We start from the raw sequence: 27,596 nt of genomic DNA on the forward strand, positions 1-27,596 counted from the left end.
CATAGGGCTGCACCATGCATTTCTTGTGGCTGCTATAGTTTAGTGCGGGATCCCTCTCTCCCTGCCTTTGGTTTCTGGACTGTGGACCTGCGCGTCATGCCGCTGCACCTTAAGGACACACCGGTTCCGTTGCAGGACCGCATGGTTCCCTTGTAACTGGATCTACTTTTTTTGTATTTGTTGGAGTGATTTGAGGGCATGCTATCCCCTTCGTCTCTGGAGAACACTTGCAAAGAGGAGAAGTAGAAAGAGGGTGAACAGCAGCGCTAGACAGACGTAAGGAGAGGTCGTCTTAAAGAAGGTGACTTTACGTGACTTTACTTTAGATGTTCGATCAGGCCACGGCGACTATGGGCGATGGGAACCACCGTTGTGGACCCAACCCGCTGTGTCCGGACCGGATGGAGTCGACGAAGTGCCGCGCCGAGATTGGGAGCCGGTCCCCGGTGCAGAGCTCTACTGACACACCGGGCACGTCAGCGTCCACCCCGACGTCCTCCAGCGAAGACGGACACGACAAACTTTTGGGAGTGGACCCTGACTACTGCCGGAGGATATTAGTTAGAGGTGAGTGGACGACAACACCAAATAAACACATGTATATTTTGTGCGTAAAACGTGCATACAGACGTAGATACAAGTATTATTTTACACAATTTTGGAATGTACAGCAATCATAGGCTTCACTCCAGACTATGTATCCTCAAACATAGAACAAGGATAGTGACAGCAATAAGGCTACAACATTAAAATAAATAAATAATGGTCTAAAACGTATTGGGCCAAACTATTATTAAAAATCCGACCTAAATGTTGATGTTGTTTTGTGCTTCTCTAGTTAATAATGTCACTGTAAAATATCACGAATGGAAATATTAGATTCACCTTATTGTCATTACAACAAGTATACATTGCAAAGAAATTATGTGGGCTTGTAAACAGCAGTTATAAACGATTTTATACATTAATTATATACATATACAACAGTTGTATTAAGTTCAAGTGGTGCAAAAGAAAGAGCGCAGATGCAAGTCAATTTAAATGAAAATGTGTGTCTTAAACTATGGGCTAATGCTCAAAGAAAGGACTTTCATTTTCTAAACAAAGTGGTCAACAATAATGCAGAGTTTTACCACAAGGCCAAATTCAATTCCAGGATACCAAAATGATTGTAGCACAATACAACATGTAAAATAAAACCCCATGTCAAGTGCTTTTGTTCATTTTGAAAATATACCAATTGTTTTGGGTGTGATCAATAGTCATAACAAGGACTTATTTGAATGTTTTGCCTAATTATTTTCCCTAGTACATAATGGTCTTTAACTCGTTTCCACAAAAATAGAATAAAATAATAGAAAGAAAAGTAGGAGGAAATGGTCTAGGATATTTAGGTGAAATTCATTCCTGGGGGCTATTGTGTTGCTTTCATCAAGGAAGGACTTATAGTTTAAAAAAAATCAACAACCATTATAAAGTTCTCTATCTCTATCTGACTGTGTGTTTGTGTTTGTGTGTCTGTGTCTCGTTGATCGCCTTTGTGTGCCAACGTTAAGTTAATGAACATCAGACTAATATTTGATTCAAGTGTCCACGCCCTCCTGCAGGCTATAGCAGGCCAGCAGCCTCTAATAGAAAAACTTAAATAATATATAAATCAGTTTAAACAATGACGACAAAATCACTGCAGCCAGCAAACACACACCAAAATATTGTTTAATTTAAATGTGGTTTTATAATACTATTTTAAGTTTTAGTATATAGCCCAGAACATTTGTATTTCATTTATTTTTGCACATTGAATAATGTAAAAATAAAACTGTACAGTAGGCCTATGTAAATGTCATAATGCTTTGGGGGGAAGCTTAAAGGGCACCAGGCTCCAATCAAAACAATAACAACTCAACCTCTATATCTGTAGACATGTATATCGTTGATGTGAATTTGCATTGAGGGCCATTTAAAATTATGATTTCACCATGTAAACAAAAATACTGCTATAACCCCGAAGGAGGAAGTTAGATATATTATTATAGCATATGTGAGCAATATAAAATAAACAGTGAAGTTTCCTGCATGTTGGATATTTTTATTTTTCAAATGCCTTGCAAGAAGAAGTCTGCAGATTGCACGGTTGCTTGCATTCAGAATGATTTTGCTACCGGTATTTTGCTGCCAGTTCTTTCTTTTTTCTTTTCTCGTCTGTGTGCGTGTGTGTGTGCAGTGGCGTGTGACCGTGTGCTGTGAACAGACTCAACATGTCGGCCTATCAGCTCTCGGTTACAGGCGAATGCTTGTGTGTGTTATGTTTGCCGGATGGCTAGTTTTTTCTTATTGAACGCCTGGTCGTGCAGTAGCAGCTTGTTTAGCTCGAGAATAGTGCAAATATTGTAGTAACGAGTCGACGAGACATTCAAAATAGTAAAACGACACCGCTAAGGCGACAGGAGGGAAAATGGACAAATAAGGAGAAATTCAGGACATGGATGCAAATAAATAAATAAATTAATAAATATATATATATAAATAAATAAAATTCAAGCATTATGCTTCTTCAGAGCAGCGTCTGCTGTTCTATTTTTTACCCATTTAAAAATATAGATAATATACTAATAATAAACTGTCATGTAGCATTTTGTATTGCACTTCACTACCGGTCATAGTAGCCTCCTTATGTTTGTGTTCATATTCTGTGTTAAAGCCGGCGAAACCTCAGTACTCAGTTCAACATACAGTCGTGTGTGTGTGTGTGTGTGTGTGTGTGTGTGTGTGTGTGTGCGTGTGTTGCTGGTTAACGGTGTCCATCGGAGGAGGAAGTGGCCTGCAGTAGGGCTGTGGGGTGGGTGGGGGGTTTGTACATGTTCGCGCTGGGCAAACGTTGCCTGCAGTGTCAGGATGTGTTTTTCTGGACGCTCCCGTTTTCCGCACAGATCTCGGCCGGGGTCACGATGAGGTCAGCACGTCTGCGTAGCGTAATGCCTCTGGTTTCCCCATCCTCTGTTCACTAGCGTTTCCATCACAGCGTGGGCTGCTGCTGCTGTTTTTGGCTCTGGGGCCCGAAAATCAAATGCGTAAATGTTTGCCCCTGTGTGTCAATATCTTAGGAGGGTTTGCAGCGTCTCTGGTGCCGGGTCTAATTTGCCTGGAGACACTTTACGCAAAGTCATTACGCGTGCGTAAAGATGGTGACCTGACCTCTCAGGCTTGTTGCATAGCTATGGGCCTGTAGGCTAACCAAGCACTTCAGAATATCCGCCTACAACAGTATGATTGACATAAACAGATCAGGACGCCCATAAATGACGTATTTACTATGTTTCATTCTCAACTTATTTAAGTCTTCTGCTTTTCCAACACAGATGCCGTTTTTAATTTACCCATATTTTTTGTTGTTCTACACTTTATTACCGCGTTTTAGATTACGTTCATTCAAATGCAATACGCATTTACAGGAAGTAAAAATTTGCCTTTAAAACTGAAAAATAAATAGATTTTAATGATAAAAATAATTAAACTTAAGTTTCTATTCTTGGTATTTGGTTGCTCTGGCCGCTGTCCTTGCTATAGGAATACTATGGAAGCCCGGTTCAATCAGTTTGTATCATATTTAATTCAAGGCTTTTCATATTTTATTGGATTGCATATTTAATGATTTCAAAACCCCTGGACAAAGAGAGGGTCTTGTCTGGCCTGTGCTTCCATTGAATGTGATAAATACTAACACATATTCCCATACTAACAAATATTCCCGGCTACAGACGAATATACAAGGATTTACTGTGGGAGGGTCTTTAAAACTTCCCAGGTTTTTAATTTACAGCAAAGCTAAAGTTACTCATTGTGGTTTATTTAATTTTTTTAAATAAAAATAAAAATACATATTTTTATTTTTGAAACATTGTACAATATATATTGAAGGCATCTGGTGTCCGTACGGGGTGTAGCCAATGTCTCACTGACTCAGCCTTTTCTACCAGGACATCAGTTTACTATTTATTTATTAACTATAAATTACCTTTTTTGAGTATAGGTTGGTTGTTATTTCAATATTTTTTCTCTTGTATTTCAAATAGTTCCACTTCTGAAGACAATCTCTGGCAATAACACCAGGTGTAAATATCTACGCAGCCATAAATAAATCATCAATGTCAATTAGGTGGAACAAACGACTCAACCAAAAATATAATAATAAGCCAGACAATATTATAGGGCTATATAAATATCATTTTTTTCAAGAATGTTCCAAGACTCACAGTCTACGTGTAAACAGGTGGGGGTGACGCTTTTGGTTATCTCTACCTCTCTGGACGCAGAGGGAAAAAAACAATGTCTACTTTTGAAAACACTTAACAGCCCACTCTTTATAATCAGGGCAGATACTCACTGCTCATAGTCAGGCATGCTTCTTCTGATGTACACGAACTGAGTATTTCACGATGCGTGTGGGGTATTTTCGTCACCCATTTATTTGTGATAAAGTCTAGAATGGAGCAGGCCATTTTTTTTCTGCAAACATTTCGACGTGATGGGTATGAAACTGATTTCAAAGTAAATAAAAAGCACAGTAGGCTACTACCGTTTTTATTTTAAGGCAGGCAAAACAGAAGTGGCCTGGACTGACATTACAAGCAGAGGGAGATTTACACGTTTGAGTTGTGGACATAAATTCACGAGGAAAATCTCCATCGTCAAACCTTGACCTCTCCTAACATATAATGACTTAATATAGTAGCCTATAGACCGCGGTGTGCAAGGTCACTGTGCTGTTATTATGAGCACTCGCACAAAAGACTATCCTTAAGCACAAGAAAGTGTTTGCTGTTATTTTTCAAAACACCTGACCTCAGATAAATTCTATGCTATAGCCTGCACACATTTTAATCGGTCCACTCTTCACAGAGCACGACAGTGTGTTAATAACACTCTCTTGCTTTTTTTTACTCCCAGACGCCCCTCCATTTATATTCTCATTCTATAAAGCCATTAGCCTAAAACTCTACTCATGAATATTACACTTTGTCCTGTAGATGCACTCCAGCCTTAGTTAAAGTTGTTAACATGTAGTTGTTGTTTTTATCTGAAAACTACTAAAAATGTCTGCTAGATTTGACAATATAATAATATCTGATACTAAACTCTTTTTCGCTGTGTTTTTTTCTTTATTTTCTGGACAGACGCCAAAGGCACCATCCGGGAGATCGTGCTGCCGAAGGGCCTGGACTTGGACCGGCCCAAGCGCACGCGCACCTCCTTCACGGCCGAGCAGCTGTACCGGCTTGAGCTAGAGTTCCAGCGCTGCCAGTACGTGGTGGGCCGCGAGCGCACCGAGCTCGCCAGGCAGCTCAACCTCTCCGAAACACAGGTAAGAACTTTTATTTAGGCCTACATTCTAAAGGTAGCTAAAACAAGTACGGAAATGCGAATGTTCGGCGAAAAAACGGTGGGAAAACATGATTTTGTGGGAATAAGAGTCTTAATTAAACTGACTGTTTGATAAATATATATTTTTTTTAAATAGACAAAACAATGCCTGCCTATTTGTTTGGCTAAGCTAGCAGCCTAGCCACCTGCTTGTAAAGGCCTTAGCATAGCCTGAAGCACATTTTATTATGCTAATAGAGTAGGCTATCTGTATCTTATAAATTTATTTGATTTATTATTATGGCCAAAGTCAATGTTTCAGGTCATTTTGTTAGAAATTAACTTGATATTTAAAACTATGCCATTTAATTGGTTCGTGGCCAATCAAAAGGGGAGGAGTAGAAGTGCTGCCCCGCCCACAACCCTGTCAGGCTGGGCTTCTTATAAGGCACTATAGATTTAATTCAGATGAACTAGCCTATAGTTTGACACAAACAGACCAGAAAGTCATCCCTAAATAGGCCCCAGGGGATGTGTGCACGCGCCAATGAAGGCCTTTAATGAGCATGAAGCTTATATGCAGCGAAATGATAAGCCTGATAGTCGTCTGTGTATCTTTAAATATGCCTGGTAATTTATGTAGCATGACATTTTATTTTTAGATATAAATGTTTTTCCAGATTTGCATAAAAAATTCAACGACTGTTATAATTTATAAATGCAACAACAAATCTTCAAAACTAGACGGCACATCGCGACACAAGAGCATTTCCAGAGCAATGAAAAATGAAGTTTTCATTAGAGCACTATGGGATTAAATAGCGTCCATGTGTGTGACAGAAGGAGCCCTCTTCATGCAGATAATGGCTGCGTCTGATTTCGTTGCAAATCCCGAATAGAAAAACTCATTTTACTCATCAATAAGCTATTCACTAATCTGGCTTCACAGAGAAATACAAATAAAAACGTGTGGTTTGTTTTGAAAATTAGAATCATATGTCGCTTTTTGCTGCTTTGTGTTTGTCTGTAACGTAAAAAGAAAAAAAAGAAAAAATAAATCGGTCAATATATTGTCGCTGCTCTCGTTTCATCTGGGCTCCTCTGAACACTGCACACATTTCATTACATTCGGTTCAGTGACCGCCGCGCGCTACATTCAAATGTCCCTGCATCGCCACAAAGCCCAACCCCCCTGTGTGTGTTTATCATAGGCATCACCACTGACTCAAACACACAAACATGCACACATAGCCTAGGGAACTGCAACACTGCGTTTTCTTTCTTATTTAGCAGAATGGATTGTTTCTGGACAAACTGTAATATTTTTTATTATTAACCAACAAGTCAACAAAGTAATGTTTTTTAGGATGCCACTTCCCAAAAAATGGCTTATTTAATGTTTTAATTTTTAATTTTACCACACTGTAGGTTTGTAGATAGCCCTATGCGGGTTAGTGTTGTATCCTCCAAATTCAGATTAGGCTGATTTAGGCAGAAAACACAAATCTTGCGAAATTAATTGTGATATGATCACATTTTATCCAATTTGTTATGCACAATCCCCTGAACTCTTGTTATCGACAGTTCACCTTCTGCTATTGTTGCCGTTGTCTTAAATAATCAAAGTTAACGGCTCATTAACGTCTGCGTCCTGCACTGGATGGGCCTATGCGGGCACTCTTCCCATCAGTAAAGAACCCTCAAAATCGATAAGTCTCAAAATAAAACGTAAAATGTAAAGGGGAGGTTATGGACAACGAAAAATAAACGAAAACATGTGTGAGAATGGATTATTGGAGATGGTGAGAGTGTTCACAACGAAAAAAAACTCGAAAACGACTCCACGAAATAAAATATAATAAAATGAAATTGAAGTATGCTTAAAATGTAGCATATTTATTTTAGATCTGTGGAGAATTAACACCAAGGCTCTGTTGTGGTCGAGGACTTTAAATCCAGTAATGTGTATATAAAAAATAAATAAAATAATAATTCACTTGTTGCAGGAGCTTTACGCATCTAGACTTTGCACATTAATATCTAACCAGACAAAACGAAACGCTCTCAAACATAGAGGTGTGTGTGTGTGTGTGTGTGTGTGTGTGTGTGTGTGTGTGTGTGTGTGTGTGTGTGTGTGTGTGTGTGTGTGTGTGTGTGTGTGTGTGTGTGTGTGTGTGTGTGTGTGTGTGTGTGTGTGTGTGTGTGTGTGTGTGTGTGTGTGTGTGTGAACACAGACAGAGCAGCCACTGTGTCCCTCATTAGTGCTGACACTCGGGGTGTTAATGGGCGGGGCCTTAGCGTCCTGCTGCTGCTGAGGAGACGATGGGGCAGCACCTGATTGGCTGGAACGAAAACCGTCTGAAAAAACTGCCTGACCTTCAAACGAGAACAAAATGTAGATAATAAAAAGTGTCTGTGGAATATTAACCCCATTGCATTGAATTTCCTTAATGCTTTGTGCCATTGAAGCAGCTTTTACACGTGATCGAAAGGCTTTTAGTTGGCATTAGTGACGTATTCTTTGATTATTACTGTCCGTTGCGTTTGCATAGGCCTACTTTTAAGCAATTGCACCATTCAAGGCTAATCTTGTAAAATCACAATTCAATTCAAAGAACTTTATTTTTCCCGTGATGGAAGCTCCTAAAGTTGGTCTATCTATCTATCTATCTATCTATCTATCTATCTATCTATCTATCTATCTATCTATCTATCTATCTATCTATCTATCTATCTATCTATCTATCTATCTATCTATCTATCTATCTATCTATCTATCTATCTATCTATCTATCTATCTATCTATCTATCTATCTATCTATCTATCTATCTATCTATTTTATTTATCTATTTAGTTCTTAAAGTGTTTTTATTGATAACCTTTCCATTATTCATGCTCCACATGCCTTCCGCTCCTGTTCTCCGAATAACTTGAAAGAAGCTGTGTCTTTAGGCTCACCACAAATCGAGATTTGAGCTTTTTTTTAAAGAGTGTTATCTTTCTTCGAGCATACATTTTTTACATTTTTTGAGGAAACTTCGTTTTTAATCGAAAATGTTACTTGCTGAATTTTTTAGTTTTATATCGGATTCTAGCAGGAAATTATGTTCGACATAAATCACTAGCTTACTTCTTTTTTATTTATTTAGATATTACGCTTTACCCTTTTTTGTAGCCTACATTTTATACGCAACATGCTTGGCTGAAACACACATAGTCTACTAATTACGGTAATATAGGAGGTTGGATCCTGGTGTTTTTTTAAACAATGTTTAGGGATTTGGTCATTGAGCCATGGAGTAACTCCAATTAGTTTGTTCAGGTATTCATACTGATCACGCAACAAGGCCACACACACACACACACACACACACACACACACACACACACACACACACACACACACACACACACACACACACACACACACACACACACACACACACACACACACACACACACACACACACACACACACACACACACACACACACACAATTTTACGATTATTTAAATGTTTAGATTTGTCCAATTTCTCCAGTGCGCACTTGGATTAGTTATAAAACTCTGAAAAAGTTTCAAAAGTTATTTAAAAACTAGTTTTAAATCTCGGCCTTTAAATGTATTTCTGACCATTTAGAGGTAATTTGTATTTGTTATTTTCGTCTCAAACTTGACAAACAAGTGGTTCTCTTACTGCACTGGAACGCTAAGCATTGCGCACCATTTCTTCTCCAAAAACATTTTTCTTGGGAAATTTTCGTCCGAAAAACGAAATCCAATCCCATTAAATAATTTACCATAATAAAAGCATGTCACCGAGTGGAGCATGGTATCGAAGGCAGTGCAGCTGTTGTGGAAAAACATCGATCTACTGCTGATTATCTGCTTCAGAACTAACACGAACATTAACAACATTAGTCGACGTGAGCCTGTAGGTCTTTACTTTTCTTGTTCATCTTCCAAAACGGCACAGAATTCTTATTCAACTTTAATATTCTCGAATTTTCTCGAGCAAAACCCACATATTTCAAAGTGGTTCCACCTGTGGAGAAAAAGAAAAACGGCCACTTTTCTTCATCATACTTCAAATCCAATTTAAATTTGTCTGGAAGGAATTGCGGCTTCTGGTTAAATATGTGTTGCGTCCGCTCGTGTTCAGAAATTCAAAGAAGCTGCAGCATCGTCAGAGGAAACTCCGCATTGCTGTAACGCGTTACCGAGTAATTCGTTCGTAGAGTCTGCCATCATCCCGGTGTGTGTGTGTGTGTGTGTGTGTGTGTGTGTGTGTGTGTGTGTGTGTGTGTGTGTGGCTAAGAGAGAGTGAGAGGGTGTGTACCACAGACTCTTTCAAAAACAAAAAACATGGAAAACCTAGTTATCTTTTTATGATCGTTTACTCATGGATGATCTCAGATTATATGGTCCTCTCTTCAGGGATGCTTTTATTGTAATGTTCCGTTTTTTTGAGTCCTGTGAATGTGGAAGAAGAGGACTAACAACAAAAAGAAACAAAATAAAATATACTTTGAAATTTATTATTTTTTAAGCTCTATATGACTCTTAAAATGTATCTTAAAATCATTATATGACCATTTTAGAGTCTTTTGTTCACATTTACCTCAATTACACAGACCAAACCTTCTTGGTCGTCTTAACTACACTTTCTGCAAACTAATTTTTGTATTTACTTTTTTGCATGAGGGAGATACAATCTTGCCACATTCTTCTCCTTGTCCTGCCTGCTCCAGCTGGTTGTGACAGTGTGACTTGAGGAGTTTATTTTGGGACCCCATGCCGTGTGGTCACTTTAAGCTCTTCCTCATTCCTCCAGAGTTGAGTGCAGCTGACGTACAGGCCAACGCCATTGTATCAGTCCATTGTTATGGGCAGGCCGACCGTGGAGAAGCTATGGATTTAATGGTCTCTGCGCTGCTTTAAAATGGTCTAATCCTGCAGCAAATGGCAGTGAGCTCACTGATGGAATCATGTTTAATCTTTAATGTAAAAGCTGGATGAACAAAGCACAGATGTGCTGACGGGCAAATATTTGCATTTGTTTTCCATGTCTTGGTCACAAACTGGATTTTGATTTGACGTAAAGTGGATGTCTGGGCAGAGTGTAATATAGGAAGGACAGTTTAAATGTGTTTTAAAATGTCAAAAACGCCTCACGTGAACTATTTTAGCTGTCACTCATGTAAAAATGTGTAGAATAAAATAATTCAGCCAGCATAGGTGTTTTTCGGAATTGAAAACCTCAACCTTGTTGTCATTTTGTTGTCTAAAAATTGTGACACGGTGATAAGTGGAGACAGATTTCTATTAATATTTTTGTTTTATTCATACTGTACCTACTGGATCTAACTAGGACGTAAAATGATCTTGCAACATAATGTGAGTTTATAAATACACTGTAATTATTTATTATAAAAAGATGGTCATTTAGGAAATTTGTTAAAGAAAATTGGTAATTTTTTATTTATTTTAATGCATTTTTCACAAATAATTAGAATTTCTGAAACATATGAGGAAGTGTTTCTCTGATTGTGATTAAGACAACATATTGTGGAAGCATACAAGACACATACTTTCACAGAGTGCATCAACCTGCATTTACAGCTTGGAGGTTTGTGTGTGTGTGTGTGTGTGTGTGTGTGTGTGTGTGTGTGTGTGTGTGTGTGTGTGTGTGTTTGCTCCCACGGTTGGTTAAAGATGTGTCTTTGACATCCACCTTTAGTTGTTTCAGACTCTGGTGGAGATGAACACATAATAGGCTTTTACACTTTTCTCCCAACACCACCTTTCTAGGCTTTCAGGTTATTCTAGATCTATTTACAGGTGGATGTGGAAAAGTTGAGTTTAGATCCCAATCCCTAACATTTAAAGTTCATTCGACATAAACTCTGGTTAAAAAGATGTTAGTTTCAGTGTCTGATTGAAGAAATAGTAAACTGAACATGATGTATCTGCTGTTTTGACATTTTATTGGAATATTGTTACTGTCCCAAAGTTTACACATTGTTGTAATTTGCGGATGAGCTTTACTGTTTTTAGGTTGTGTATCAAATACCAGGTATGATTTAAAGCAGCAGCACCTACCTCAACGTGAAGCACCCGACCCCCTGACAGGTGTGTTAGTCATGTGAGGTCAGTGTCACACTCCCTCTCATCCTCTGCCGGCTGCTGTCTGTTCTCTCACACGGACAATTCTTCAATATCAAACTGCCCCGAGCACAGTTTAGTGATGGCTGTGAAAACTTTATTTACATTTTTTTTTAGATGATGCTTCTTGGTGCTGTCTTTGTATTTTTGCCTTGTGGCTCTGTTAGGGAGGTCAGAGGTCACTGCTGGCCACAGTGCAGTCCCTCTGGAGCTCCTCACACCCTCAATGTATATGTAGTTAATTTAGGAACTTTTTTAACAGTTCCTGGAAAGCAACCTATAAATAACATAACATAATTATTTTTATTATTATTATTATTATCATCATGAGCACGTTGGCAGGGGTGTAGAACTTTAGAGAGGCAGCACTTAAAAAACAAAGTGACCTTTAGTGTGACCTCTTGTGAAACCTGGCAGGCCTAGATCTAATGTTGTACCTGCTCATGCAACTGGTCTTTGAAAAACATCTACAAGCGTTCTTTTAATAGTATAAGAGAAAACTATCAATATTCAGGCATTGTTGGTATGACTACTGTCATTTCTGTTTTTTGTTATCTCAAAGACTTTAAGACTCTTGATGGAGTTCCAAATACTACAAGTTCAAATTCAAGTTGCTTTATTCATACCTGTGGTTACTAGTTAAAGAAGTAAAAACTATAAAAAATCTCCTAGATCCATCCATCTGTGTTTCCCTGTGCAGGCCAAGGCGAGCTAGGGACAAGATGACTAGTCTTGTCTGTGCGTCTGCGTTGAGTGAATGTGCTCGTTGTGTGTATTGTTCTCCATGACGACCCAGACAGACGGGTGTCCGGCCACTTGTCTGGAGCGTCGAGGAGCCGGCCATGACGTTACAGCCGCGCAGATGTAGCCCAGAGACGGGCGCACAGTACAGGGATTGTCCCAACACTTTAGAATAGAGAAAGAGATAGGAAGGGGACGCAGACAGACACACAGACGGACACTTGCTGCCTTTGTGCTTTCAGTTCAAATATTTACGCTGTGTGTTCTTCTTTAACTTTGTACTGACGTAAAGAATTTGTCTGTCACACTGATGGTCAGCAAGAAACCCTCAACCCGCTGATTATCTAATCAGCTGATTAGATAATCAGCTGAACCTAGCAATTAAGTCCTATTTGCCTCTGTCCTTTATAGCAGATTGAATTGACTTGTCTCATCAGCGTGTGTGTGTGTCTGTGCAATTGTCCAAACATATGGAGGATTCTTTCAACTGATGTTAAAAAAGGAAAATCAGCTAAATTGGAGGCACACACACACACACACACTGAGTGCCTCAAATCTGAATACCAAGAATTAGAGCAGTCAACACGGTCAAAGGTCGTCCGTGCAATCTTTTTGTATCATTCGCCAGGTAACCGTGGGGTGCAATTAGTCGGCCAGATTACCTGCGATAGAGTTTACAGACACCTGCCAGGAGAAAGGGAATGCCCAATCCCAACCACGTGTTCACAAATCAACATGTACCGTACCGTGAAAGTAAATATATACTAGTAGTATTTTTAGCTACATTTACCTCAAATATCCCAATTGCACTTTAAATTAAATCAAATCAAACTTAATTTATATAGCACTTTTCATACACACAAATGTAACGCAAATGTATTTACTAGGGCTGTCAAGCGATTAAAACAATTAATCTAATTAATTACAGGCTCTGTGATTAATTAATCTAAATTAATCGCATACTTTTATGACACTTTTATACCTGTTTATAAACAGCTGTATAGCCTGCTACAGTTTGTTTCTCTCTCTCTCTCTCTCTCTCTCTCTCTCTCTCTCTCTCTCTCTCTCTCTCTCAACTTCTGTCTCCACAACAGACAGCGCTGCACTTCCACAGATGCCTATGCCGATTCACTCACCATCGTCGTACTCATAGGCAAAAATATTGACACACACACACACACACACACACACACACACACACACACACACACACACACACACACATACACACACACACACACGGGGCGGGTGTCCGTTTACGCGGGAGACGAGACAGCTAGCAAACAAAATTCATACACGGAGGAAGATTGAGAGATACTGATTTGAACCTATATTGTTGCACCCACTAAATCAATAATGCACAGACACTGCGGAGAATAAAGTAAGATGTCTTCCTACCTTCATGCTTATTTGCCCAAAGCATCCCATAAACCGTCCATAGAGCCCTGGGCCCCGCCCTTTCCTCTGCTTCTCTCTTCACTTTTCTCCCTTTCACCCGTGCGGGCCGTGTCCACAAGCTACAGGTGCAGCTCGGTGCAGCTCACCGAGCTGCGCAACACTTTTGCACCGGGTCAAAGGGCACTATAGAAGTGCGATTAATCTGCGTTAATTTTTTTAATCGCGTTAATTTTTCTGTGATCGAAATTAACGCGTTAATTTGACAGCCCTAGTATTTACATAATACAAGCATGAAATTGAAATCAATAAAATATTCAAATCTTTCACAGATGAATAGACGGACTCCAGAGGGTAAGCTCTTTATATGTTACTGGGTTGTGAAGGAGCTATTTGATTTGTAGTTTAACTTATTAACCAAATGTTTTATAAACTCATTCTAATCTGAAAAAAAACTATAACTGCCAGATAAATTCAGTCAGTGGTTCAAAAAATATGGTATTTCTATTTGAAATTGAATGTAAATTTAGAAGTATACACTTTCAGGAAATAATAATACTAAAATCTCTTATAGGCCTACTGTCTCTAAGGGTGTTAACAATCTGTGTAGCATACAACATCTGTCCTTTATTTAAGGAATAACTCATAAAAAAAATGTCATAAAGATCAACAGAGTAGGGATCCCTGTTTCATGACTGTCACACATGCAATGGATGTCCTGAGGACAGACATAAATTAAAGAGGACCTATGATACTTTTCGACTTTTATGGCCTATAAACGTTGTTATAATGATTTATAGTCATGTTTAACCATACTAGCATATCAAATAATTACGTACATGCATTTTGACGTATTCCCTGCTGACCGTCTGGGGTGGCTATGCAGAGCACAAAACACTATGGCAGCCGGTCGAGAAATAACTTGTTCAAATTTCCGGGTAGTTTCTGTCACGCTCCCGGATGTTTCCATATATGGTAATGCTGCTCAGGCAAGCTCCGGCTGCATGCCCCCACCTTCCTGAAAATCTCTCGCTGCTGGAAGGAAGGTAACCAATCACAACGGAGTGGGGTTTGCAGCAGGGGGGGAGGGGCGGAGAAGCTCAAAGCAGTGTGTAGAGAGAGACTGCTGTGCTGGCAACGGTAAGAGGAAGAGTGTCCCGAAAATCTACATAGTTTTTTGTGATGTGATTTGTGTCAGGTTGCTCTATAGCAGTTTTTAACAAGAAATTAAGACCAGAAAAGTAGTATAATAGGATCTCTTTAAGGATAAAAGAGTGACATCCATGAGGCGGCTAAATTGTGAAACTGTCCCCTGCTGTAAACTCCCTGTGTCTTGCTTTTTGGCAGCTGCCACAAAAACATTTAATATGATTTAGGAAACAGAAACCACCTACAATGCAGACAATGATTCTAGTGACTGCGGGGTGACATGCAAGAGAAGTCATGGACCACATTCAAACGCCCGCTGGTTCCTTTGGCCAATGAGTGAAGCTCATCTCTAACATTACAGGATGTGAAGGGAGGAGGTAGCAACTGCTCTCTAAACCTGGTGGGGGGGAGAGAGTACAGTGAATGGACAGAGGACGGGAAGAAGGGAGGGGCAGAGAGAGAGAGAGATGTGGGCCTCAGAACAATCCCAAGTGCTTTCAGGCTAAGGAGGATTAGGCAGCCATATCTACCAGCGATTCTGTAAAACGGGGTTAACCCCTGGCTGAACCTGGCTAGACATGTGTTAGGTGATTCTGTGTGTGTGTGTGTGTGTGTAGAGGGGGCGGGGTCAGGTAAAATGTGATTGGTGGTGGTGATGATGTTGTCGCAGGTTTGAAGGGTGCAGCGTAAGATGTGAGGTCAGCGTGATGGAGGAATGCAGAATGCAGCAGCTCGGCTTCCAACTGTTTGTGTATTGATGTTCTTATGAGAGTGCCAACACAAATGTTGTAGTAGCAATACAATGACAAATACACTTACTTATGTCCTTAACTGGGACTAGAAGGCGTGAGCACATTGCTCCAGTTTAAGACTTGCTCCACTGGCTTCCTGTCTGCTTTAGGATTCTTTTTAAGGTTTTGTGTGGGTCGCTGTCTGCGCCTGCTTGTTTATTTGAGCTTTTACATGTTCACACTCCACTTAAAGGTTGTCAAGTCAGACTGTTCCTGGATGTTCCTAGATCCAGACTAAAAAATAAAGGTGACCGAGCCTTTTCAGAAGTTGCTCCTAATCTGTGGAATAGTTTAACCTTATTTACAAATTAGAACTGCTCAGGCCCCCGACACTTTCAAGTCATTGCTAAAGACCCACCTGTTCTCATTCCGACACCTGTCCTCTTGCTGTTTGTCTTGACTTGTATGTGTACTTTATGCATTTTGTTTTTGAGATTGTAGAGCACTCTGTGGTTGTTTTTAAATGGGCTGTATAAATTAAGATGAAGTTGAAGTCAAAGATGGGCCAGTGGGTGCTTTTTTAAACCATGACTTTGTTATCTAAATGCCGACGTCAACATTATTTTTTATTTTTTTTACTGCTATGCAGAAAAACTTCCCTGAGAGAAGTGTTTGCCATAGATTCCCTTTTGAAATAACACACGACTTTACCACTATTCAGAATAGATTAATGCCGTTGTTTTTTTAACCGTCTGCAAATCTTGTTTGGTTTGGTTGTAGCGTCATAGCCATGATATAATTAAGTAGGGATTTAGGTTGGACTGTAGCCAGTGGTTTTAGAAACACAGAGTCCAAATTCCCACTGTGCCGACACACCACCCAAACAAACTTCTCTGGAGACCAGCAAGACTAGCATTTTTTCCAAGCAGTTTTCATTCTAAAACCCATTCATTTTAATTTGCTTCTGGTATCATTTAATAATTTTTAACTCTCTACTGCCTCATATACAGTAGAGCTGAGTAGTAAGCTGCCATTGGTCCATTTCATTCCATACATTTGTGTTATGTACAGTTGAATGGCCGCTGGACCGCCTGGTACAGTCTCCGTGGAAACTGTGTTTTCATTGTGTTCTGCGGTGGATCATCACATGCCTGGGATCAGTAAGGTCAGGCTGGGAGCACCGGGCTGAGGCAGGGGTCACGCAAAGTGTGAAAGACAATCACCTACCGACCTTCTTAAAGACTTTACTCTGGAAAAAAAATCCTGTATTTTCTCTTTGCATTATGGGCATTATAGAGAGAGTGGTTAATCACGTGGACCTTTATGGTTATGCTGCCCAATCGCCGTACAGCTCAGGTGGCTAAAGCTAACACCAGTCAAGTGATTAAAAGCAGATACATATATAATCAGGAGAAATGAGTTGGAACAAATGAGACCATTCTGATAAAAAATAAAAACATAAACAAACACTTTTTTACTTAACTTAATTGCGATTTTCTGGTCTTTCACAAGGTGCACGTTTTGTAAACGGCAGAGCTTAGCCGCTTTATGGAACGTACACATATGGATACGTAGTTGATCTGTATACAGGGTCTTGATCTGGCTTAACCTTTCTACCTCTAGCCCAGTTTACTTGCCGTTCTCTATTATACAGCTGTCTGGAGTCTACAGCGCAGGCCTCCTATTGGCTGACCTCTGCTCGACTGGCCTGTGTAGTCATGCATAGCGGCCGGATCATCTCTGCCTGACCTTGAGTTTACCCCGCCCGGCTACATTAACTCCCATCCTTTTGGTTTTGATCCCTTTGCCTTCATCTACTCCAGTGACATCACAACTTTCCGGTCTGGTGCTCTGTACAGTAAGCGCTACAGCTGCGTCTTACTTCCTGATCGTGATGTATTTCCTGGTAATAGGGCCATATACAGGGAAACACGATGGGAGGGATTTTTTTTTTACAGAATAATCGAATCAGATGAAGTGATTCTTCTTCTTTTTAGGTGTAGAATTGAGAGTTTTTTTGTTTTTCAAAAATGTGTTATTTTGATATGTAGTATGCCTATGATTTTTCTTGACTTTTTTTCTTGAATCTTTTGTAATTTTTCAGTCCCTTTAACCGGCCTATTAACACATCCATGCTGACAGACTTCCTGTTTCTGTCCGGTCTTGGTTTTGCCACCTTAACCTCCTCACCTCCTGCGCCCCGTGGGCCGGAGTGCATTGGCCCGGTGCAGAGGGCACGGCCGGGGCAAACGCAGGTCACGTTAGATCCAGATCTCCCTCGGTAATCTCTGCCCCAGCTCTGAACCCGGGATCCCATTAAAAAGGATTTACATCCAATAGTGTAGATGTACTGAAAGCTTCTCATCATTCTCTCACTCTAATGTAAAATACCAGAAAGCTTTTCTTTTCCTTTTTTCTTTTTTTATTATCCCCTTCTTTCCCAGCGATGGATATTAGGACTGCGATGTGAACAGTAGACTAGGCCACGCCCACAGCATGGGCATAAGGCAGAGAGAATGGCTGCGTTCCAAATAGCATGCTTTTTTTTTGTTTGTTTACTATTCTACATACTACAGCTCCGTCATAATCACTGGTTGAGATGTGAGTCACAATTGCCCAAAAAGCTGCTGATTTCCACACTAAAAATCCCGACCGAATGTATTAGGACATCCGGGACATATTTTTCTACCATACTAAATAGCAGCGAAGTATTGGTAATAGAACGGAGGTATTGGCTAGTACTTTCATCAGTGGTTTGATAGCAGCAGGTTGCGCAGAAGACGTAAATCTAAAGGGATCTTAGAGAGGCAGTGTGTGAGCTAAACTAAAAAAAGACTTGCAAGGAACTACGCAGAGATCATTTCTTCTGCTTATCCCTCCCTCCCTGCTCTGATCTCCTCTCTTCCCTCTGTCCCTTCTCCGTTGGGTCTTTACAGTAAGACGTGCTGGTGTAAGTGTGTCCCTCTGAGCCGAGGGATCCTCTCCGATCCCATTATTTGTGTCGTGGTCAGTAGCTGAAACTGTAATATCATTTGACCCGGCTGCCTGGTGAGTGGAGTGATACTGTAGTTAACACCAGCCTCCACAACATCCACCACTATACACTTAGCTAAGAACTCATGCCGACCAGTTTGGACATTTAGACTTTGTGATTTAGAAGACCAATGCTAACTGGTGCCAGCTGGTATCTAATGGTAACACGTCACAGACTAGAAGAGATAAGAAGAATCACTCGGGAGCTTTAGAATAGTTGAACATAGAAGATGCCTTTATCCTAGGGAGAGTTCCCTAGAGTAATTAGTTCAATTAAATAAGAAAATATTTATTTTCAGGAAGAAATCTGGCTCCTTAGATTCTAAATGCTCCACCATGTTCACCAGGTTGTTACCCACTTTGTGTGTTTTGGCTTTTTCGCAGAAATCAACCTCCTCAGTCGAATGTGTAAAGCCAAAGGTAGCTGTAGGTTTGGGTGACAATAGGTTCATCGCAACATTATAATGATGTAGAATATTATCCACCACCCTGCATGTCACACTGAGTGTGTGTTGTAGCTCGGTCAGGAGGATCTTCTACATTTTTAATGTGTGTGATTCCCCTCTCTCTCTCTCTCTCTCTCTCTCTCTCTTTCTTTCTCTCTCTCCGTGCTTGTATCTCCTGTGACCCCACCGTGGCCCCCAATCAGCGCCAACTTTTCCACACGCTATACATTAAAGCTGCGCTGCGCTCCATCAATTAAACATGGCGGACAAGGACAGTCAGAGTTCAGCGAGCTTCTCTCGAGCGGCTGCGGGTGGCGTGATGGCGCATGTGGCGAAAATTCAGCTGCCGTGAGAGAGAGATGGCGGTGCAGATGGCGATGGCAACGATTATAATTTTTGTTTTTTTAAATTCAACATTTTATTTTCCCTGTAGAGCCCGTTAAATCTGTACGACAGCTTAGTTTGGGTGCATTTGCATACTTTGTCCAATCTGCTCTCCATTTTCTAAAGCTATATTTAGACCTTTGCACATATGGATATAAGTATTATTCTTTTTTCTGTATTTTTCTGTGCTTGAGCTAATATTCACACTGCGCTTTGATATCACTGGCCGTTCCCATATGTGCATTTGCAGCCTGTTAGCGTGTTGAAGTGTGAGAGGAAGCTAAAGTGCATGGGACCAACCATGATCAAATGTGCGCAGGATAACAACAGAGTTGATCCAATGGCTGGTGCCAGGGGATTACAGCATCTCCACTTGTTCTGCACGGATTTCTGCGTGTGTGGGCTGGTGTACCGCTAAGGTGTTGCGTGCTCTCACCGCTCGCAAACACTAGGCACAGAACATGCTATGGCATGGATATGCATAGAGCCGAGGTCACAGAGAAGTCAGTCACACATAGGTTCAACTTTTTCTGCAGGGTGAGTTGATGTTTGAAGAGGTTTTGTGGGTTATTACAGACGCATACTGGTAGAATCAGAAGGATTCAGTTGATTTATGACATAAGTGTCACTGTGTTCTTATGAGTCATAACAACCAGAGCATAGGTATAGCCCACCTCATCTAAACCAAACTTCTGTAAAGTTTATCAAACTTAAATGACAACATATTTGGATTGATTAATATGCCTACCTCTTTTCACATGCTTACTATCGTGCAACTAACTCTCCGAATAACATAGTGAGAAGGATTTTGTGGATTCGGGTTACAGGGGCTAAAAGTGTTTCTTCTTGATTGTGTTGTTACAGGTCAAGGTGTGGTTCCAAAACCGCCGGACCAAACAGAAGAAGGACACCACCAAGGATTCAGACAAGCGCTCGTCCTCCTCCAACGAGTCCCTGGCCACGTGCAACATCCTGCGTCTCCTGGAGCAGGGCCGCCTGCTGTCGGGCCCTGTCCCACCGTCTAACTCCCTCCTAGGCCCAAACGGCTCCCTACTCAGCAGCCCGGGTGGGTGCTCCTCTGGCATCAGCAGCAGCACCCCTCCTAACTCCCTCGCAGGGGGGCCGTTCGGGCTGTCGCTGCCCTCACTGGGAGGCACCCCTCCCTCACCTCGGCTGGGCATCCCTCCACCACACTCCCTGTGCTTCTCCATGCCGCTGCTGGGGGGCGCTCACCATGAACTGACATCCGCCTACGGCTGCGGCTCCTCAGCTTTTGAGCCGTACATGCGGCTGGACAGGAAGGAGGCAGATCATGGAGGGAAGAAGACAGTTTCTTAAAGTTAGGTGTCCCCTCTTTTCGGACAACCGGGGGACCTGTCCTTTCTCCTCAGTCGTCCATCTGTTTTGACATTTGGTAGAAAGCCCTCTGGATGGTGAGAAATGTGTTAAAGAAAGAGACCAGGTCGTTTGCCCCGCGGCACCATTTTGTGCCACACACCTTGGGCACCCTGACACAAAATGGTGAAAAGGACATAAAGTGACGGAGACATTCCCACATAAAAAAAAACAAAAAAACTTGTGAATTTTTGAAAAAATGCCATGTGTGTATGTTGCGTGAACCCTGACAGGCAGACGTTTTTATCGCCACTCTCTTCGCAGTGGTTTAAAGTGACTTTTGTGTCCAGTGAGTTTGTGTGTGTGTGGTTTCTCTCTATATTTCAGGCCTTCAGAAGAAAAGAAAAAAATACTTGACATGGGTAGTCAGACTGAATCAGCGTCTGAATAAGAAGTCATGTTTGATTTTAGTTAATGTTCAATCACAATATGGAAGAAAACACAACAAAAAAAAAGAATTGTAGCATTTTAATATCAGTCTGTTTTTGGTGTCCAGCAGTAGTTTTTTTTTTTGTTAATTCTTTATTTGGTTGTGTTTGTGTATGAAATAATCTGTGGTAGGATCTGGAGAAATGGTGAAAAAACGTCACATATCTAGATCTGATAGTTTAATATAAAAATAACAAAGAAGAAGAGTTGCGTGAGAGAGCTGATTGGACTCTGCCAAAGCATTTATGGATTAAGCTTTGGAGGCCTGTGTCCTCCTTTCACTGAAGCCAGCCAAGGGTCACACACACAGACACAGAGATGGCCTTCTGAACCCGCCATTCACTTCCCAATGATATTGCAGTTTCCGTCTTTGAGAAAGTTACATACAACTCAATGAAATAGTTCTGAAACACAACATTTAAAGTTAAACATCTGACAGTTTTGGGGGAAAAAAAATTGTTTTTCATTTACAGAACCAAATGTGTGCAGGAGGAGTCCGTGAGTCAACACTCAATCCAGAGATTATTACTGTCTTGCATTTAGTTTATCGGTGTGTTCGTACTAGAGCTGCAACCATTAGTCAAAGTTAATCTACAATAATAATTTTTTGTCCAGCATAAATACCAAACATAGTCTGGTTCCGTACGTAACCATTTTGCTGTTTTTCTTTGTCATTAAGACCCAAGGGTTTAACAGACGTCACCTGTAGAAGTCGCTGCTGTCATTTTCATTCTTGTTTACCTTTTGCGATTTTTTTGAAGATTTTTAACAATGTCATAACTATCAGAAGTACTGTTTTTATCAGGTCATATCCATAATCACAGGAAACCGTAATGTATTGTAACACAGGGAACTGTTCAGTGTGTGAACGTGCTTAGGATGCAATAAGCCGCAGACAGTTTGTCTTTTTCAGGATATTTTATTTTTCTCTAAAAACTGTTTTTGTGTTTTGCTCCATGTTTCCCTCGTTGGTGTCGCCCTCCTGTGACACTGTAGCTTGGCTCGTCTCAAACTGAAAGACTTCTGCTAGCCCCTCGTTGAAAGCACTTTATGTTTGTAGGTTTTTACACTTCCTCCAGTTTCTTTGCTTTTGAATCCATTCTCCCCTGTTATCCTTATCCTATCCTAGTATGGTTATTTTTAAAATGAAAGTCAGAAATACCCCCTTTACTTATTTGTTTCAGCTACATTTGAAATGGATTTGAGCTTAAATTGACCTCAAGATCAGAAAATTTGCCCAGTTTGAGACATAACATACTTAAAATTCACGCAGGACTGGTTGAAGGATGGAAGATAAAAAAGCACCAGCTGTAGTACAGTATTTTCCATTTTTATCTCCCCCTCCCCATTTATGAAGCCATTTGTCCAGGTTTCCTTGAATCAGAACTCAACAGCGAGAACTTGCAATTTGCCCTCAATTTGTTGGTGTCAGATGCGTTATCGCCTCCTATTCATAACTTCCGTCACTCATCCGTATACGCCGCTTCCCATTTCCACCTCTATTTCCTCTGCATATCCAATCATCCTAGGTTTTTTCATTTCATTGTGAAGTTGAATACATTTTTACCTAACCCTTTTTTTCCCTCTCACACTTGCTCAAAGGTGACTCCAGATCTATTAAGAAAATAAGGCTATAAAAATAAGCTGCTCAAGAGTTAAGGCCAGGCTACGTCTTAAGTCAGCCAAGCAGGTTTTCAACTGCAGATACATTCCTAGTGGAAAGGTTCAGACCTCAGCACCCAGTCTGTCGGCTCGCCAGGCCTTTTTGCACCCATGTAGCGCCGTTTGGCAGCAGGTGATTTAATGTTGTTTTGTTGTGTTCAGAGTAAAAAAAAAAAAAAAACCCTGTTATACATTCATGGCTCTTTGCAGCAGTGCACCCGTGCTGTTGTTGAACACTGTATTATTTTCTATAAGCACCATACATAATTCACACGCCGCTGACATCAAATATTGAGCAGAGAGATGGAGCTGAGAGGTCAGGACGCAAGCTTTATCGTGTGAGGCCTGTTGTGTCCTTTCAGAAACCCCCACTTTTTTTTCTTTACTACAACACGGTCGTTTTTCCTTTTCTTTGCTAAGTTGCTTTCCTGCTGCGTTGTAAGCTAAATAGTTTCTGTTCCCCTTTCGTTGTTAGTTGAAATATTAAAATAGAGCTCTTAAAAATGCTCTTAAAACTCTGAATTGATCTTGATTTGAGTTATTTGCCAGCCAGTGTAGACATGAAAAGGCATTTAAGAAAGACAAAAAAAAATCTTCTCGCACTCCACATTTCCCTGGACATTCAGAATCTGCACTGAATCCATATTCTGTCACTGTACGGTGGTGTTTTGTAATGTAAATCTGCAGTCACTGTATTGTACGCTCCGCCAGGACAAGCAGCTACTAGATGAACGTTTTACGCTTCAAGGGGAGATGCCACTTCTCCTGCAGGCAACAGAAATAACCTTTGTAAAGCCTTGCATCAGATGAACAAAGCCTTTTATTTTTTTCTTCTTTCTGGTTCTGCAGTTTTTTTCAGGCAGTTTTCTTCTCTTCCCTGAGTGGAAAAAGTGTTGCTTTTTGTTGTGTGCAATCTGTGACATCTTGCACTTGTCTAGGTCACCACCGTCTCAGAAGCTACTGCATTGTGATTTTTCTGATGGGTAAAAAAGTCCTTTTGAGATTGTGTGGAAATGCTCCTTTATTTTGAAAATGAATTTTTCTTTCTGTCTTTATGCACAGCCAAGGTCCTGCAGAGACCATAACCTCTTTTCTTTCCAGGCAGTAAAAACTTACTTAATGTCCAAGCTAATGGCACCAGCTACTACTTATGATGAACAAAACTCTATGTACATGTATATAAATTTATATATGAATATATATAAATGGGTCTTTGCACAAGTCTCCATGTATGCTCCGTGTAATTCCAACAGGAAAAAACAAAATGCGAGAGGAAAAATACAGAAAAAAGACTTTATATATGCTTTACAATTCTTTGTCTCATTAACATTTTGCACTTATTTAAAGAGGCTTACTTCTGTGTCTGGGCTGACAGAGCTGTTTTCACGCTCGGCCGAGATATTGTACAATATGTATATGTATTTTTATTCATATGCATATAAATATATGTCTATGTAATTTGCCTCCTGTGTTCTTCATTTCCTCCCCTTCTTCAAGGCCACAGGAACTCAAACTTGAGATTTTTTCTAGACTAAGAAAATATATTAAAATGTATGTGTTTAATATGATTCAGAAAACTATTTGAGAAAAGCAAGTTTGAAAAGAAATCTCCTTTCAGATGGACTATTCACTAAAAATTAATGGATTTTTGTATTCAGTCAACAAAAGTCCACAAGCATGACTGACATCTGCATATCTGAGCTCTCTGTATTCACTCTGAGGGTTTTGGGGCGGTAAGTTCGCTCGCTTGTTGCTTTATTCAAAAACCTTGGCTGCTTTGTTCCCATCATTGTGGCAAAATAACATCAAGGCAGTCGACATTTCACCTTTTCAGGTCTTTCCGTGGAGGTGGTGCCTTTTAAAAATTCCTTGCCATTTTTAAATTCTTTTTTGATTTGTATGGTGGCGCACACAGATTGAATTGACGCGCCCTTGGGGCATAAATTGGAAGAAAATATGAGAATATACTTCACAAACTGTGGAATGAACCAGACCATTGTGCTCTCTCTTTATAAGAAATAAATCAGGCATTTTCATGGAATACATATTTGACACATTTTTTATTTTAAAAATAAAGGTCTGCTGGAGGAAATACTAGTTGAATTCACTCCATATAAAGTCATCAGTTTCTTCTTTTGTCTCTTAAATTAAATAGTTGTACATATTCCAGATGTTGTGTTTAATGCGCACCTGTAGTGGAAAAGACTTAAAAGTGATCCTATAGTTTGAGGCCTCATTTCTGAACAGACACTTTGAATTTAGAAAAGTGAGTGTGGAGACAGTCTTTGGCAACTCAAAACAATATTCATTCAAAGTTCAAAGTTTTGATGTTGCCCTTTGTAAAATGCAACAATGTATCCAAACTAGAATGAAAAATTGTTTTTAGTTTAAATATAATTTTGACACAATTCTTGAATTTCTATGAATTAATTATATTCAAATTGTTCACCTTCATATGATGATATTTTGATATTTGAGAGGTATTCATTTCAGTGTCAGAACTTGCGCGTGTGGCTTTTATCTACGAGAGGGCGTGGTATCAACTGAGAGGGGCGGGGAATAATGAGTGACAGTTCATCAAAGATGGTTGAGGACCTTCATCGATCATGTTGCCTTCAGGGAACCTTACTGTGAAAAGTAGACCTCTGACTCAACACTTTCCTTACAGTAAATTCACGTGATTGCCATTGGAAAACTGATGTCGGTTAAAGTTTGGTTTAGCTGCACCAGGCTAGGCCTATAACATTGCCAGATAAGATTGAACAGTTCATAAGCAACACATAAAGTATAACGTTTCCCACTTCCACATAGCATTGTGAACGCACCATAGTATCAGCTAGTCTAGTGATTGCGTCAGTTCCACCTGGACACACAGGTAAGAAATGTAAGCTATTTCTTAAACAGGTGCTCTTGGCAATTATACTTTTTTTTAATTATGACAGTCAAACAAAAAGGACATATTTTGGTGGGCTTTCTTATAAAGCTTTAAACTGTTATCCATAGGGCTAGCTTGAATTAACTATAGCCTTATGCTGTTAGCCTATATCGGCCTACTACAGTCTATGGCTTTTAGCTAGTGTGAATTTACACTCCTAACATTTAACTTTTAAGACCTGATTTTAAAATTTTAAGACCTCAAATATCAAAATATAAATGAAAGTGAATTGAATCAAAATCAAATTAAGCTGAAAAAAACTTTTCCTGTAGGCTATTTCCTTACATTTTGAGTGGGCCTACATTGTTGTAGGATATTGATCAAAGTTCAGAATCAAATTATTATTAGGCTATTATTTAATTAACAAAACTATTGGCCCAGAATGGGACATAGAGCTTTCCAACCTTCCAAGATAAGCCTATAATGAAAAGTTAAACATATACAACAACAAAAAACAAAAAACAGACAGTGCTACCTGAGCAGTGTTGGAAAGTTATTATGGACATTTACTCAAGTATTGCACTTAAATACAATTCTGAGGAAAAGTAATTGTACTTTACTTAAGATTCACTATTTTTACTTTGTAAGCTACATACATTTCACAGGCTATTTTTTTATTTTTTACTGTATTAGGCTAAATCTAATACTTTTGTATTATGAGTTTTTGTCGTTTTGGGTACTAAAAGTATTTGTTTCAAGTACTTTGGTACTTGCCTACATTTACATTTTCAACTTGTAGCAGAGTATTTATGCAATATTGTATAAAATTAAATATCGAAGTACTTCTCCCTCCAAAACACTGAGGTTTGGGCCTCCACAGCTGAAGGCCTGCAGGATTCAGCTGTGCTCATGTGACTTGGACTGACACTTGCTTTGTCAGTTCAAACCTTCCATTTGTCAAAGATGTTGGCTGAATCACATTTAGACACTTTCTTATGAAATCTCCACCAATGAAATGTAAAATGTAGAATTATCTCCTAAAAAGAACAAGTCATGTATTGGTTTTTACTGCCCTGTAAAAGTAGCCCACTACTACATATCCCCATCGGTTTAGCCCAGCGCGGGGCACTTGTCCAGGCCGGGACAATTGACCTGCAGGGTGCCAATTATAGTGATTGGCACCTTTTTATTTGAGCGAGGAAGAGGCAAGAGGAGCAGCAGAAAGGAGACCAGATGGGTGGCCCGTTCCAGAGGCAGGGAGGGGGCCGAGAGGGGGAACTTCACTGCAGCTTAAACAAGGAAGTGTGGTGGTAAACTGCAACAGGGTTAAACTAATTGGGTTTTTATTGGTGGTTTTAATTGGTAATCTATCATTGGCAGAAACATTAACCAGTACAATTAAAGAATGTGTTTCTTAAGCCCTGTGTGTGAAGAGAGAAATATTGAGTGCTGGCTCCTAAAAACACTAAGTATAACTCATTGGTTGGTGTAAAAACAAAATATTAGTAATAATATATACAGTATATATTTCTACTTGGCATATGAAGCAGAATGTGTTATGTATTTTTTACATTTTCTATGTCTATAATTTTACACAATAATATAAGAAATAAAGAGACTGTGCAATTGGTACATTTCCCATTAATAACAGCAGGTCAGCTGAAATACAAAACTGGATATTTGTAGTCAGGAAAGAACACAATTCAGCATGTATAAAGAATAAACCTAGTTATAAAATAAAATATTTAAATATAAAGTATTTCTCAGTAAAACCTTTTTTTTTAAAGAAGAGAAACTCAACACAACTGACTCTTAACCTTGTCTCTATT

The 27,596-nt window shown here is 39.9% G+C and overlaps 1 protein-coding gene across 1 annotated transcript; it reads left to right on the forward strand.

Annotated features, from left to right (window-relative positions):
* Positions 1–326: 326 nt before the first annotated feature.
* vax2 (ventral anterior homeobox 2) lies at positions 327–20,744 on the forward strand (the record flags this gene model as incomplete). The annotated part of the gene is made up of 3 exons (XM_080051757.1): positions 327–567; positions 5,175–5,362; positions 20,271–20,744. The coding sequence occupies 3 exons, from the start codon at positions 327–329 to the stop codon at positions 20,742–20,744; spliced, it is 903 nt and encodes a 300-aa protein (XP_079907883.1).
* Positions 20,745–27,596: the final 6,852 nt, after the last annotated feature.

The sequence above is a fragment of the Ammodytes marinus genome (genome assembly GCF_949987685.1).
Source record: "Ammodytes marinus genome assembly, chromosome: 23".
Classification (NCBI taxonomy): domain Eukaryota; kingdom Metazoa; phylum Chordata; class Actinopteri; order Uranoscopiformes; family Ammodytidae; genus Ammodytes; species Ammodytes marinus.